Here is a 15,436-nt window from a genome sequence, read left to right as displayed (position 1 = left end):
GTTTTCTAGTAGGGTTAGAGTGTCTGAGAAACCTGGCTGGCATCGTTTGTATTAGAGTGAACTGTGACATGACAGATGTAAATACACAGAAAGCAGACAGCAGTACAAATGACTACAACGGGAGTGTGTTGTGCTTTTCATTCTGTTTGGGTTTCTAATGCGCTCAACTTGTTTCTGTAGATGATTTCCATCTTGAACAGCATTTAAAAGATGCTTTCACAGAAGGAAATGTAGTTAAAACTGGACATGGTTAATCGGATTACATATTTCCAGCAGTTCAGAAAAAGGCCTTGAATCATTTGACATTTAAATGGCCTGAACACAAACAACACATAAAGTGATCATCTCTTTATAAATCCGGCTCAGTCTCAGTTGTCCGCCTAAACAGAAGCCTAGAAGGGCCAACTTATCATCATGCCACATCAGTGATGCCGGGGCCCCGGTCAGCCAGCCTGAAGGAATAGTTAATTTAGATGACAGAGGGAAGTTAACACTCGGAAGATTTGCTCTCCCTGAGTGGATATAAAATTCATAGCAGGACGCTCACGCTTAGTCAGATTATTCAAGTGCCTTTGAGCTCGATCTTCAAAGGGCTCATTTTTGTCTAACCTTGCCCTGGAAATGTAAAAAATTGAAAGAAGAGGAGAAATCGGGTGGAAAATGGCTCGATGAGGTCAGCACTTGTAGCGTCTGGGCCTTTCAGTGCCGCGAGACGGTGTGTACCTTTAAGAGTGGAACGGGCCTGTTCACCTCACCGTCTTTGAATGTTCCCTTCAGAAGAGGCATGCTCCCTGAAAAAGACTTTACATTAATCATAAGACTCACTTAGCCCTGAGTGTTCATTCACATTAATGTCCCACGTAAATTTCAAATCTTTTTGTTCCCTCTCGGCTCTCGGCTGTCCCCCGCCCCCCCGTATATATTTCAGCGTCCGGTTCACTCGGTTGTGTTGAGTCTACAGCGCGGGGGGAATTCGCCCAAGAGCTCCTGACACAATGTTATCACAATCCTGCTCACAAATTATCACGTTGCTCCATCCACACTAACAAAATGTTGTGGTTCTGCTCCAAATCTGGAGCCTGAGTATGATCTGATAATGAAACAAAATATTAGTGCAGTTCATTATTTGGTTTTCTTCAATTTCGCTGGAGCTCAAAGCTGAATTCCCACAGGGCAACAAATGTCAACATTAATAATACTTAGGAATGACAAGGCATGAATCAACTAGATGAGCTTTTCCGTCGCTGCGGAGCCAGATTTCAACACCGCTTGATGCACCATCAGTTTATAAACGCATGTAGAAACATTGAAACATCATGCTAGCAAGGCTGAGTGATAGGATGTTTGTGGAACATTGTTCAGACCCGACCAAACCACCCCCCCCCCCCTCCCCCTACAGCCTGTAGCTTAGTCTGCCTCCCTTTGTGTCATCATTAGATAAGCACCCTCTCTAAGACTATCTCATCATAATGAGGGTGCCATCTGAAGCAATCACCCAGGGAGATGGTCATTGAGTTAAGAGGGAGGGAAGGGGAGGGGTAGAGCTAGATATACCACAGATAAAAACTAAATGAAGTGAGCGAGAAAACAGAGAGAGAGACAGTAGAGAGAGAGAGAGAGAGAGAGAGAGGGACTAAGAAGGGCAGAGCAGGAAGAGAAACAAAAGCATATCGGAGGAAGGGAGTAAGTTGAAACAGCAGACTAAGCGGAGATGGAGATCATTTGGGGAATTCCAAAATTAGAGCTGCCATCGCATGCGCCCACACAGGCTAGGCCCCCCTCACACACACACACACACACACACACACACACACACACACACACACACACACACACACACACACACACACACACACACACTCAGGACTGCCTTGTGCTGCTCAGCGTTAAGGTCAGAGTCACACTCTGTCTGCCTAGGTCATTATCATGGGCCCTAAAATAGACAGCCAATTGTGTCACAGCGTCTGAAGTGAATGTGACATTGAATAAACAACCCTCGACCCTGAGCTCCTCGCTCAAGTCAGAGCAAACACTGTACACTTTGAAACAAATGGAGAGAGGCGGACACACACACACAAACACAAGAAGAAATGCTTTATCATAAAAATGGACACACACACACACACACACACACACTTGCACGCACAAACATTAAGGAGGCATTTAGCTTTCAGCACTAGCAGCGAGTAATGACACATGTGGCTCCGAGGGGAGTAAGCTGCTCCAGGACTTGGCACGACGCTGGAACTCTCACTGGCATGTCTCACTGCTTAACTATGCTCAGACAGAAAACACACACAGGTCTGACCATGTTCCTTGTCTTCACCTCAGCGCCCAGCCTCCCTCTCTGTAGGTTCTAATGTTGTTCCATTTATTTGACTTCACTTTATTGTGTTAATGAGAGATACCGTAGAGAGGAGCTGGCGCTTGATTGAGGGTGAGAACGGCTAATCACTGGAACAGCTAATCAGTGCTTGTCGTAAATATTGATTAGCTCGGTGCGTTATGGACGTGCTCATTAACCAGTGTGTCATCTTCTCTCCTCCTCTTCCTTTTCCTCCCTTTCCTCCTCCTTCACCCCCTTTCCTCTTTCCCTCCTGCAGCAACCTCCAACGGTACGGTCGAGGGCCTGGAGAACCGGGAGGGAGGCGTGTGCAAGAGCCGAGCCATGAAAGTCATCATGAAAGTCGGACAAGGTAAATGTGTGCTCACCCCACATGTAGAACACAATACATGGCTGCTGCCTTAAAGCCATGTTTCACTTTGGTGTGACATTCTCATTTATCGCCATGTGTACCGAGCGTGACTTTGTCCACCACCGGCCTCTGACAGGACTGCTTCTTTACTACGATGGGAAAGTTGTGAAATGAATCGGCCGCTAGTGACAACATTTATTTATTTATTTTTTTGGTGCCATGGATGACAAATCCATGTAACCGTTTTTTTCCAATTTATTTAAAGTGATGTTGCATATCAAACATAAATTTGAATCATTCTATTTGATCTATTATTATTCCATCATAAAAGAAATATGGCGTCCAAATTATTATTCCCTTCAAAGTGATATTTAAAAAAAAAAACAAGAAGGTAAATTTTCTACTTTTTAAGAGTTCTGATTGGTCAAATACACAGCCCTTTATTATATTCCTTTAAATCTTAAGATTTATTTTAATGTGTTATTTATATTTCTGTAAAGTTTAGATTGAAAAAGTAAATCATCTTGAAATATTATGAGAAATATTTCAGTCCGTCCTATTGCATTATTAAATAATTTATATATACTGTATATATACTAAACCCATGGTCAGGTTTTACACATTTAAACACAATACAGATACCCTCAGAAAGATAGAGCCATTTTTGATCTCATCATTTCAAAGAAAAGAGCTTTATTAACATATTACACTTTACTATGTAGCGTTAAACGAAATTAAATTGATTGACATTTATCATCAAGATCAATCAAGATTGACATAAAACATGACAAGAACTCCCTTTAATGATTCATAGCACAGAGTGATAAACTGGAGCTCCGCTGAAATCATATTTAAAATAATCACACAGGAACAGATCCCAACAGTGGTTCATAAAATATGTGTTTACAGTTAATACTTGTTTTCACAAGCATGCTAAAAACTGTAATGACGTTAAAGCCATGAAGACATGTTGGATTTATTTTCATAAAGGCTCTTGATGAATAAACGTTTGACCAAAGACCTTTTTAAGGAGCTTTCAGCGACAACTTAAGAGAAAAATATTACAGTAGACATTTGTTAGTGCAGACAGTCAGGGGCGTGTCCAGAAGGGTGGCATGGGCCCCCCTAGAAATGTGATTGGCCACTCCAGGTGCCACCCCAAACGTCATAAACTGTGATTGGCTATTTGACCTGTCAGAGGCGGATCTTATGTTGAAAACAACAATCAGGTAATTTTGCAAAGGCTACTCGTAGTTTTCTTTACATATTAATGTAGAATATTTTCTGTTGTTTGTACTTTGGATTGTAAAAAGGACGGAGTCTCCTCAGTTGTTTCTGAGAGATACAAAGTAGGAATATAAATTGTATGCTAATATATTTAATAAAATATGGAATATATCTTACCATTATTATAAAAAGTGAACACAAATAAACAAAAGCATTTTTTTTTTTTTTTTTTTTTTACTTTTTGGGACTTCAGGGGCTCCGTAGAAACCTAAAAAGCGATTTTAAATAATTTGTTCAAAAAACGTCTCACAAAGAGAATTAAAAATGCAAACAACACTTTAAAATCAACGTTCAAACTTTTGAGCGTCAAAGGTTTTTTAGGATATCATTCTGAGTAAACTCGGTTGTATAATGCGATCACAAACAATGTAACAAATCAATGAGCAGGACAGTTTTATGGACTGCAGTATTGGATTTACAGATTTCTTGCCTCATTGTTATGAAGCTCTCTGATTTGTTAGGTATTTAACTAAGAATACGTCTTCCTTCGTAAAACACTCCTGACCCATCTGTTTGCTCTGCGTGTAATCAACCTCTGGATTCATTTTCCGTTAAAAATCACAATATATACATCAGTATTTTACCATCAACTCAACATGACTATTAATCTCTTACAGTAGTGCTGAATAAACCTTTTAACACACATAAACAGTTAGTGCAAAGAGTGAGATCATTAAGAAATAACATCCAAATAAGTCAGGAGTTCACTTCCACATTGAAACGAGGGCTCTGATGTGCCTCAGCTGTTTCTCCGCCTGATTGTTTTTCAGTCCTCACAGAATGAAGGTTGTTTGAATTCAGTATGTCAGTGAATGGTCCGGGGTAAGTCGTCTAAAAAATGCTTAAAGTAAACAAGCAAGCTTTGTTTAGATATCCTTGGACAAAACATTTGGTTTGCATCATGCATTCGACTTTTAGACAGAGTTTTACTCAATATGTGGACATCCATATCCTGCATTTGACAGGGTACAGTATACAGATGTGTTACTCTGTAAACATCCCCCCCATTTTTTAACTGTGGTTGTTTTGACCGGGGGGGGGGGGGATGGCCCTCTGAGAGGAACATCTGCTAACCACCACGATCTGATTCCACCTTAAGAGTGGATATCAACATGTCAGAAATAAAAATGAGACTAGCTGAGAAGAGATCATCAGTGTGTGTGTGTGTGTGTGTGTGTGTTCATATTTGAATGCTGGCTTGTTGGATGACAGCATTGCATCCTGGCAGTCAGTGGGAGAATAGAAGCTAACAAGCTGCTGATGCTAGCAAGGTCTGAGTCGGAACAATTTCAGCAGCTACAGTGAAAAATACCCACAGCTATCTTACAAACAGACAGGCATTGCATTATCTCCCCATGTAGGTCAATTTGAGCATCCGACAGCCACCGGATTGCAACACCCGCGCCAAATGACAACACAGCTGCATCGATGCAGGCGACACAGGCTCTCACACAGAACTATTAACTCAGAGGGAAACAAATCCCTGAACTCACATTAATGAGAGTTGAAAGGAAAATGTCTCATTCGAGGAAAGTTCTAGGAAAGTTCCTCTCAGTTTGACACTGTTTCTGTGGCTGCCGGCTGTTCCTCAACTTCGCCAAAGCCGTGCGCTCATTTCCAAAAGCGGTCCGAAGCTGTCACTCACAATCAGCGTGCCCTATAAACCTTGATTGAAAGGATGCTGTCGTCCCAGCTGCTACTACTTTTTAATTCTATTTCTGTGAGGGGAATTTTTTGATGCATAATTTGTCCAATCCAGCCCAGTAACTATAAAAGAGGAGAGGACACGAGGAAATTAGAGCGTCGATGGAAACTTAGATTTAGCTGCTGTGTGCACGTTTGAAATGATTGTTTTCCCATAAAAGAGAAAGCGTGACCCTTAGGGCTGCACATAATGATCTGATGCATGATTGATTCATCTGCTGGGACTGATTATTTTATGGATTAATCAATGAATATTTGTGTGTCTTGCATGTTAGGAAATACTGGAAAATGCTTATTGTAGTCCAACATACGATTCAATTCATACAGACATGGATTTTTTTCTGTGTGGAATTGCTTCTTTTGCTTGAGGAAAATAGCGTCATACTTCCACGACCACTGTTAATTAACAAAATAATGCAAACAGCCATAATATTCAGTGTATACCATCATTGACTTAAATGGCAGAAATCACCAATCGCAGAGTTGTTATTTATCAAGCAAGAAAGTACAAAATGTATTTTGGTTCTATCTTGTTTAAATAATCTGTTTTTTCTAGAGTATTTTGATTTTATATCAAACATATAATATATTTGGCTTGTTGACTTTTATGTCATTTAAACATGAAGCCTTGGTCTCTTTTAAAACTGTGATTTACAATTTGCACTTTTTTAAAGTCCAATAGCTAAATCAGAGTTACCACGACAACCCTTCAAAGATGAATCAGAACTGAGAGGTTTTTTTTAAAGGGCTATAAATCTACCTGCAGTCACACTGGATGTTGTTTTAACAAGCACAAAGGAATCTGGGCTCTGCTTGGCTTTGACCCCGGCTGCTATTGTGTTTAAGCCACATTTCCACCGTCTTCGCAGCGAAATGCCAACGCTTCCTGTGGCCAAGTCCCCAACATCTCCCCAATATGTCCACCCGCGCTCCTCTGCACTTTGCTCTATGGATTTTTATTCTTGGTGACTCACTCTCACAGAGTGTGAAATGTGCACTTTTTTTTTACTGTTACATTTTTTGTGGCGACACTCCCAGACGCTATCACGTTGACTCATCTGTTCGGGGAAATGATGCACTCCGACACGTCGATATCTAATTGTACTTTAAATGCCTCGTGTTCCGTCTTTTGTCTTTATGAAAAATATAAAGTAAGACAGGAAGTGAAATTGATTGAAGGGGAAGTAGGAGTAGGCCATATTTTATACATCCATCTCTGCTCTACACTCTCTTTCCCCTCCACCACATCGTGTCACAATGCTCATTAAAAATATGTTGACTCACCGCCTCTCACACCCCCCCCCCCCCCCCCCCCCCCTCTTGTTTTCTCTCCCTCTAACTATCCCAACACATTCCTCTCTCCCTCTTCTTTTGCTCGATCATTGTCTCCCTCTCTTTTTCTCTCTCTCTCTCTCCTCCTCCTCCTCCTTCCCCCTCCGCCTTCTACCTCCTTCTGGCGGTTTGGCAGTTCTGAGGTAGTTGCTGTCTGCATAGCTAAGGGAAATGTCAGCAGTACACAGTAAAAATGGGTCAGAACATTAGAACGCTCCCTGCACATGCTCAGTGACACACACTGTTGGGGCTGCATGCACGGCACTGAATCAGATCACTGTGTCCTCTCGTATCCCCTGCCACACGTGAATGTTGCCACTTCTCACTCCTGTCTTTTCTCATCAATTATTAACGGTGCAAAACAGCTCACGGCTAAGTTCACCACTGCTGCAATCAGTGTGGAGGAGCTATGCGGCGGTCTGGACATGGAGAAGAAAGAGGAGGAGAGGAGATCAATTTGTTAATAGTGTGCTTATGTTTGCCAAACGCCAAAAGAAAAATGCTGCACATTAAAACATGGCCCTCTCTGTCTTTCCCTCTTTCCTTGTTTCTTTTCTTTTTTCCGCCTTCCTGTCTTCCAGACATCCCACACCAAATTCATGTCTCTACCCCCGGTCTCGGTCAAACTGTGTTGAAAATAGAAAATAGTCTGCTTGACTGTCAGGTCCTTTTTTTTTTTAAATCACACACACACATTCTCAGTTATGCACGGCCACACGCAGGCCAAGAGGGACTGAAATGTAAATTGCCTCCCCGCACACCCTCCTCTGTATTTCTCACACACACCCCTTGAGCAGGCCTTCGGGCAGATGCAGATAAGGCCAGATAGAGGAGAGGCATCTGATAGTGAACTGTGGAATCCATCAGAGCGGCTTCGGTAATGGTTTATAACCGTCTTCTGTCTGCCGGTCCTGCCCTCGTAAAGAGCCACGCCGCGGACCCACCAGTGTTTACTGCACAGAGACTTCAAAGTGCGCGTGCTGAAATCACAACAGACAGACAGATAAACTGTCTGTTTCCTTTGCGTCCCCCTCAGAGCATATGCAGTTTCCCCCCCCCCCTCTTCTCCTTGTCTCCCCCCTTCTCCTTTCTGTGCTCCTCTTCAGAAGTGTGCCTCTTCCAGGCAGAGTTAAAGCCGGGGCAATAAATAAGGCATATTATGGCCTTTTAACGTGATGAATAATGTAAAACAATAAAAAGTTAATATATAACTACTTTACCCTCATTCTGCCATGCCTAAGTGTATTGTAAGAATATCCCATGTGTGGGTTTGTATGTGTGCATGCATGTGAGTGTTTGTGTGCACTCTCTGCTCTCATGAATGTGTCAGTGTTGGAGATGCCTGTCTGAGTGTTTGCTGAAGGAGCTGCTGATGTAGATGTGAGCTCATTTTTTACGACAGGACAGGGATACTGCCGTGTTTCACAGACGTTCGCTAACTTGTCCTTCCTCTCTTCTTGCGCTTTCATCTCTGCTTCTGAGACACTTTCAACACATGCAAAGATAACCTTCTCAGGGTGTAAAAGACATATCAAAAGATAATTATAAAAAAAAATAATCCTGGATGCAGAGGAAACGAGTGATTGTCATTCACAGCACATGTGTTTCTCTTCAAGGCTAAGTTTCTGAGTGTGTTTCTTTTTTTGTTTTTGTTTCCTGCAGTCCCAAACGCAAACCCTGCAGAGCCGGAGCCTCCAGAAGACAATGCCATACCGGAGTCCAGTCCCAGTCCGCCTGACCAGGATCGAATTGGACCTGCGATGCCAGGAAACCCTGGTGAGCAGATTGATAGAGTAACCCTATACACATAAACTGCAGCTTCAAGACTCTTTGAATAATGCTTTCTACTCTCTAGAGTGCAAATATTTTAGTAAAATAAAGGTTTTTGAAATGTAAAAACTGAATATTCACAGCCCCAAGGGTTCCTCTAATAATTAATCACAATTAGCCGGAGAAGTGAAAATAAAAATCACAGTTGAGTTTTCCTATGTAAGCAGTCTCTTATATGGATTTCTCATACCGCAGGCACTCCTTTGATTTCTTGTGGGTCAACATGGTTAAAAGGTGTAAACTGGATGTTGCAGAGAATAAAAACAATAGCCACAAAAAAAGCTGCTTGCTTATTAAACCAAAAGAAAACCCCACCTTAGATAAACGAAGCTCAACCTGAGTCACTTCCCTCATTCATGCTGAACACAAAGGCGTGTGCTGCACCCAAGGAGACTCAAAGACGCAGCTCTTTATGATATATCTTTTTAAACTTCATTAGAATTGCAAATAAATGAAGATTAAAAGCAGAGATAATTGAAGCAGTCACTCGAGCCTATACGTGGATGCTCTGGGCCCTCCCTGTTTCCTGTTTTCACAGCACATTTTCACCGCTGCTTTTCCACAGGAGGCATATGCTCCTCAACTTTTTGACTTACTCCACAACTTTGCGACAAACTTCCTCCCAAGTACAAGCTGTTCTGCCTGTCCCGATGTGATAAGCCGTCCTCATTTAATAGTTGCTTATTTGACATTAGTTGCTCTATAAAAAGAGTTCCTAATGTCACTTTTCCCTAAACCCTCGGCTTTTACCTGGCTGCCATTGTTAGATCAGTGATTATGTCAAGTGAAGAAGAAGTGGAGGGTGGAATGAAGGACGTGTCATTGTGGTTTGAGGGGCTGATATTTCTGGAATGAGATTTCTGACAGCACTTCTCCAGCTCTCCACACTGCCCCAGAATGTACTAAATTCCTCGCGCCTCTGATTTCACTGATAAGGCTCAAATCAGAAGCTCTCAGTGATGTCATTTAGACGTGATAAGACGTAAGGAGCAGTTATTCCCCCCTACTCAATAAATGGTTAAGTGCAGAATGGTCAGCAGAGTGCAGAGACACAGTCATTAGTGGGCATGGCAGTCTCCGGAGGTATGAGGCCTTTGTGTGTGTGTGTGTGTGTGTGTGTGTGTGTGTGTGTGTGTGTGTGTGTGTGTGTGTGTGTGTGTGTGTGTGTGTGTGTGTGTGTGTGTGTGTGTGTGTGTGTGTGTGTGTGTGTGTGTGTGTGTGTGTGTGTGTGTGTGTGTGTGTGTGTGTGTGTGTGTGTGTGTGTGTGTGTGTGTGTGTGTGTGTGTGGAAAGGGATGGGGGGGGGTTGTGGACAGTAAAGAGGTGGTGGTGGTGGTGGGAGGAGGTGAGTGCTGCTCTTTGGCAGCAGCTGCATGCATACATGGAAAACAGATTTGGTTCTTCTCGGATTTCAGTTACTGGAGGAGGCAGTCATTCTCTCTCTCTCATCCAGTAACAGCCCCCCCCCACCCCCTCTCCTCCAACCCTTCCTGCCCCCCTTGACAAAAGGATAAAATAAAATCAGATGTTCAGATATGCCCCACCTTACTTTTTTTTCATATCTCACTTGGCCTTTGCCATAGAAACATGGCCTCGATATGTCATACAAGTTACTCAGGCTCAATCATATCAGGGCGGGAATCTCTGCTGTGATGAGTGATGGCTGCGGATTTCATTAGTGGGCTATTTTGATGGAGCTAATTCAATTAGATTACATCAATGGGGCCGTTAGTCATGTAAAGCAAACAACAAACGGGGTTGTGATCATAGTTGATTTAGGCGCAGAAACAGTAAGATTTGCTCATGACAGGTCAGGACTGGCTGTTACTGTTTCTGCCCACTTCGTTCCACAGTCTCCGAGGGGATGTCGGAAAATAATTTTGGATGGGGAGCATTGCCAAATGTTTCTACAAATAAGCAAAGAAGGACCTCCTTAGTGTTATAAACATTTTCTCTGGACCCTTCTGCTATGTTAGGAAAACAACGCTATATCAAGTGTAGCAAGGTTTTCATTTCTATTGTAAGACAATCACAGCCAATGAGCAGCTAGATGAACTGAAACTATAGTCACCAGATGTGTCATACTGGAACTCAGCTTTCCCCATATGGCAAGAAACAAAAAATCACCTTTATGGAGCACATGAAAACCATCTTTTGATGGTCCTTAATATCTCTTTTGATACTATAAATCTCACAAATATAAAAGACATATGGGATGTATAAGAAGCTCGCTGTATTTTTCTTTTATCTTTAGTCTTTTGGACCCTGTCTAATCATTTTTGCACAGCCTCTAAGCCAACTTTCTGTCTCTTTCTTTTTTCTCTCTCTCCAGACCACATGAATCAGGACCAGTCTGGTTCCTCCGCGAGCTCGGACGGCATCCTCGGCTCCAAAGTGGCTGTGTTTTCCTTCATCGGTGCCGGCTGCATCATCTTCCTCCTTCTCATCCTCCTCCTCGTCATCCTGCTCATCAAGATGCGCAAGCGCTCGAGGAAAAATGCCCACTCGCAGCCCCGCCCCTCAGCGCTGTCACTCAGCACGCTGTCCAACCCCAAGATGCCCGGGGGCACGGCTGGCACGGAGCCCAGTGACATCATCATTCCGCTGCGGACAGAGAACAACTACTGCCCTCACTATGAGAAGGTGAGCGGCGACTATGGCCACCCTGTCTACATTGTCCAGGAGATGCCCCCGCAGAGCCCTGCCAACATTTACTACAAAGTCTGACATGCTCCGCACAGCCAGCCACCCCGTCAGGAGAGAGGATGAGAGGAGCGCTTTGATTTATGTTCTCGGGAAGGACACTTTCCTTGCATTTTTATTGGACTTGAAGCTTCTTCGAGCCCTTGTTATTTCTACCACCTGCTGCACAAATCTGGAGAGACACGCACTGACCAGTAACCAGCGGGGTTGTGAGCTGACTGTTGAGAGAGGTTTATTCTGTTTGTTTGAGTTGTTTGACAATCCCCCACCCCACCCCTCCTCCTCCTCCTCCCCCTCACTTCCCACCTTCTACACCTCCTCAACGCGCTCTGAAAGGGGGGGCGGGGCTGAATTGAACCAACAGATGGAACTCGAGCTTCCTGGTTCACTGTCCCCCTATAACGGGCAGGATATAACTTATCTCAGTTCCCTGAAGTACAGTCTGTGCTACACCCAATTAAACACACCATCAGAGCACACTAAAGCCAGGAGCAGGCAGACACAGGCCCCAAATGCCACTCAGCCTGCAGTTTGTGTGCGAGTATAAAATGTGTGTGTGTGTGTGTGTGTGTGTGTGTTAGTCAGGGCTCCGTGCTGGGGCCAGGGAACTCTCCAGATAGCTCAGGTATCAGACACAGTGTGTGAAATGACGTGTTCCTCTCCCTTCGCACCTCTGATGTTTGCCTTACTTACTATTTTTGATGGAGGATTTCCTCGAACCCTGATTCAGTTCACAAAGCAGTTGTATTTTGTTAGACTTTTCCTACAAGTGCACAATGTATAGAGTTGAATAGATCATCACTATTACTCCATCTTTCACCACCCATGTCATCCTTCTTCTTTTTTTTTTCCTTCCTGATCACGTACCTTGACCTGGACTGTTGATATCTAGGTGTGTATGTGTATGTGTGTTTGCTTGGAGTTCTCCCTTCTCCTCTGGTCTGATATGAGCTTTACCATTACTCTGGTATTTATGACTTGTGTGTATTTCAGGGTGCGCCCTCTGTGAGTGTGTGTGGGCATGTCAGGACTAGTTTGTATCTGGGCAGACTTATTAGCTTAGGGGTAGAACTCTAAGTTAGCGTATCGCTGCAAAAAACAGGACAGACTGACATGCTGACAGGCAGACAAGCCCCAGATCTTACAACACCCTTCCAGTGTCCCAGTTGGCACCCATCAATGGTTTTTATGTGTCTGATGAGCTTTCTGTGAGCTGGTTATTTAAGACAGCAGGCAGGTTAAAAAAATGTGTTTGTTCTGGCTTCTGGTGCTATGGTGTTAGCATCAAACAGTTAGCCTGGTGCCTGCTGCCTGGGCGAGGTGGGCGTAGGTTGGTTTCTGATTGGCTGGCCTACATAGGTAGGATGCCCTAAATATAAGTTGGATGGCGAGAGCTACGGGTGGGTTACAGTATTGTCAGATGCCAATTGGCCGCCATCTGTAGATGACTCGGTGGAGTGCGCAGTCGTGGCTTCGTCAGCGTGTGACTAATCTATGTGCCATCTCAGTGCCCACACTCACCAGCCGGAGAGAGAGAGAGAGAGAGAGAGAGAGCGAGAAAATGTTCCTGTGACTTTAACCTGAGAGGAAGATGGTGGTGTTGATGGGGGGTAAGAGGGGGGTGATGGGTGATGTGTTGGGCAGTGGTAGTTAAGCATTAATTTCCCATCCTCTCACCAGTTGTGCTGTGAATAAAAAATGCTGTGCAGGATATTCCACAGTCAAGGTGTTCAGCCAGCGAAGAGGACACTGCAGCTCAGCTATCACACAGCCCAGGGCAGCAGCAGCACCGACACAGGATTTACAGCAGTTTGGTGTGTGCGCATGTGTGTGTATGCCAAAGCTGGCTTTCAGGTGCTGATGGTGTTCAAATCTGTCTGTGTGCACATGTTGGTACATTTGTGCTTATATTTGCAACTTTTTTTTCTGTGTGTGTCTGTCTGTGTCTGTGTGTGTGTGTGTGTGTGTTTGTGAATGCTTCTGTGGTCGGGCAGACAAACAGTCTTGTTTTGGGATTGGATCGAGGTGCTCCAAACAGTGTGGCTGCCAAAGTACGGAGCGCCGCAGTCCCAGTTAATGATGTGTGAGAGGAGAGGGGGAGCAGATAAGGACAGCTATTCCTCAGCACACACACAGACACGAGCTGACGTTTGACGCACATGTGCACACACACACACACACACACACACAAACACACACACACACACACACACACACACACAGACACAGACACACCGAGACTGACGGGTCCAGGTTTTTATCTCCAGTCAAACGGTCAGACTGCCAGTCGATGTTTTTTCTCACCGGCAGACACCTATCATCCGCTGCCACATACTATTGCCATCCACGGAGACACACACTGCTGAGTTAAAAGGCGGCCCCAGCTTGAAGACTCGGGGAAGACTCCAGTGGCTTTTGCGTGTCGTTAACCTTTAGAGTTAACAGCCTAAACAGCTGCTCGTGCTTTTGTGGTCCTGTGTTTTAACTCAGCATGCAGCCCTCAGCGGCCCTCTGTGAAACACATCTACATCAAATGTTTTTGTTTCGGATCGGTGCGCATCCATTCACCTACACCAGCCAAGGGAGTCATTACCAAATTACCACCAACCATATCTCATTTTTATTCATTCTTGTGACCACTTAATGTTATTCAATTTTTTTTTTTAGAAGAAAAAATTAAAATGAGAGAAATGTAAATATATGGATAGAGCCCGATTTAAAGATGTAATTTCACCTGAACACTGCTCATAAGAAAAATTTAAGAATAGATTTTTGTAATGGAGGATGTTTGTAAATAGCTGTCTTTTTAAAGTGTGTTTTGTATGACTCCTTGCATTTTTTTGTCTCTGTTTGCAATATGTTTTTATTTTCTTTTTTCTTTTAGAGTTAAACTAAATATTGCAACGGACACATGAGCTGTCTTTTTTTTCTCGCAGCGTCCAGTATTGTCAAAAAAAAAAAAAAAGTCTTTGTTACCACACGTGTTTAAATAAATGGGGTTCAGAGTTTTTACATCGCCATTCAACAGGATTTCTAGTTGCTCAGAATCTGTTCAGGACTGAAGCTTTGTCAGAGCACAGCTTTGAAATGGATAGGTGATTGAAACTATGAATGATAAGACCACTTCCCTGTTGGAGACAGCACTTAACTCTGCATATAAAGACTGTGTTATTCCACTGCCTTTGAGTTACCTACACCCTCCACTCCATTATTAGACGCAACAAAAACATTTTGGTCCAGAAAGATTAATCTTTTCTCGGTTTTAATAAGTCTATCGGGCTAGACGGAGAGAGGGAGAGAGAAAAGAGCCCGCGAATGAGAGTGTGACCGTTCTGCGCTCGCCAATAAATCATCCGGTTTACACCACTCATTATCTCCCAGGCGGTCCTTTGTTTTAAAGTTGCTCTCTCCCTCCTTTCCTAATTTAGCTCAAAGAGCTTTGCTCATGGTATTGAGCCTCACTGTAGGTTGATTTCTGCTATTGTTCAAAGCCACAGTATTATTTTTCAATGTGCATGTGTAAGCAAAACCTGTTGAATTTGTTTCCCTTTGTTTGAATCATAACTTGTCAAGTTTTTTTTTTTCGTTTTCTTTTTGCCACTCACTTTCTCGCCGCTTCTCAGCGTAACCTATTGGCACCAGCTACAATGGAAATAACGTTCCACCAGTTTGGAAACTACCGCATATTGATAAATAAAATTTTTCCCATGGAATCTGTTCTGGAGAGATTGTTTTTCTTTCTTTCTTTGTTCTTCATTTTAAGCTTTACAAATGTGGGTAAAAAGATTTCATTTGCTATCTCACTGACCACCTTGGTTCATTGTGGGAGTATAAACCAGCCGCCCACGCTCCAACTACTCCCCCCCACCCCAAAAACCCCTCACC

The 15,436-nt window shown here is 43.4% G+C and overlaps 3 protein-coding genes across 3 annotated transcripts in view; 2 read left to right on the top strand and 1 right to left on the bottom strand.

Moving 5' to 3' along the window:
• The window catches only part of efnb1 (ephrin-B1), a 60,156-nt gene extending 44,888 nt beyond the window's left edge, over positions 1-15,268 (top strand). Inside the window, exons 3-5 of the mRNA XM_061048936.1 lie at positions 2,604-2,696; positions 8,682-8,795; positions 11,181-15,268. Coding sequence (XP_060904919.1) covers positions 2,604-2,696; positions 8,682-8,795; positions 11,181-11,575 — 602 coding nt within the window. The 3' untranslated portion in view covers positions 11,576-15,268. The remainder of the gene's footprint in view (positions 1-2,603; positions 2,697-8,681; positions 8,796-11,180) is intronic.
• The window catches only part of zc4h2 (zinc finger, C4H2 domain containing), a 185,741-nt gene that overhangs the window by 105,250 nt on the left and 65,055 nt on the right, over positions 1-15,436 (top strand). The gene's annotated exons all lie outside the window — the stretch shown is intronic.
• The window catches only part of nxt2 (nuclear transport factor 2-like export factor 2), a 176,015-nt gene that overhangs the window by 104,116 nt on the left and 56,463 nt on the right, over positions 1-15,436 (bottom strand). The window lies entirely within an intron of this gene.

This window comes from Labrus mixtus, chromosome 10, assembly GCF_963584025.1.
Source record: "Labrus mixtus chromosome 10, fLabMix1.1, whole genome shotgun sequence".
NCBI lineage: Eukaryota > Metazoa > Chordata > Actinopteri > Labriformes > Labridae > Labrus > Labrus mixtus.
Note: the sequence above shows the minus strand (reverse complement) of the source record. Positions and strands in the feature narration are given on the sequence as shown.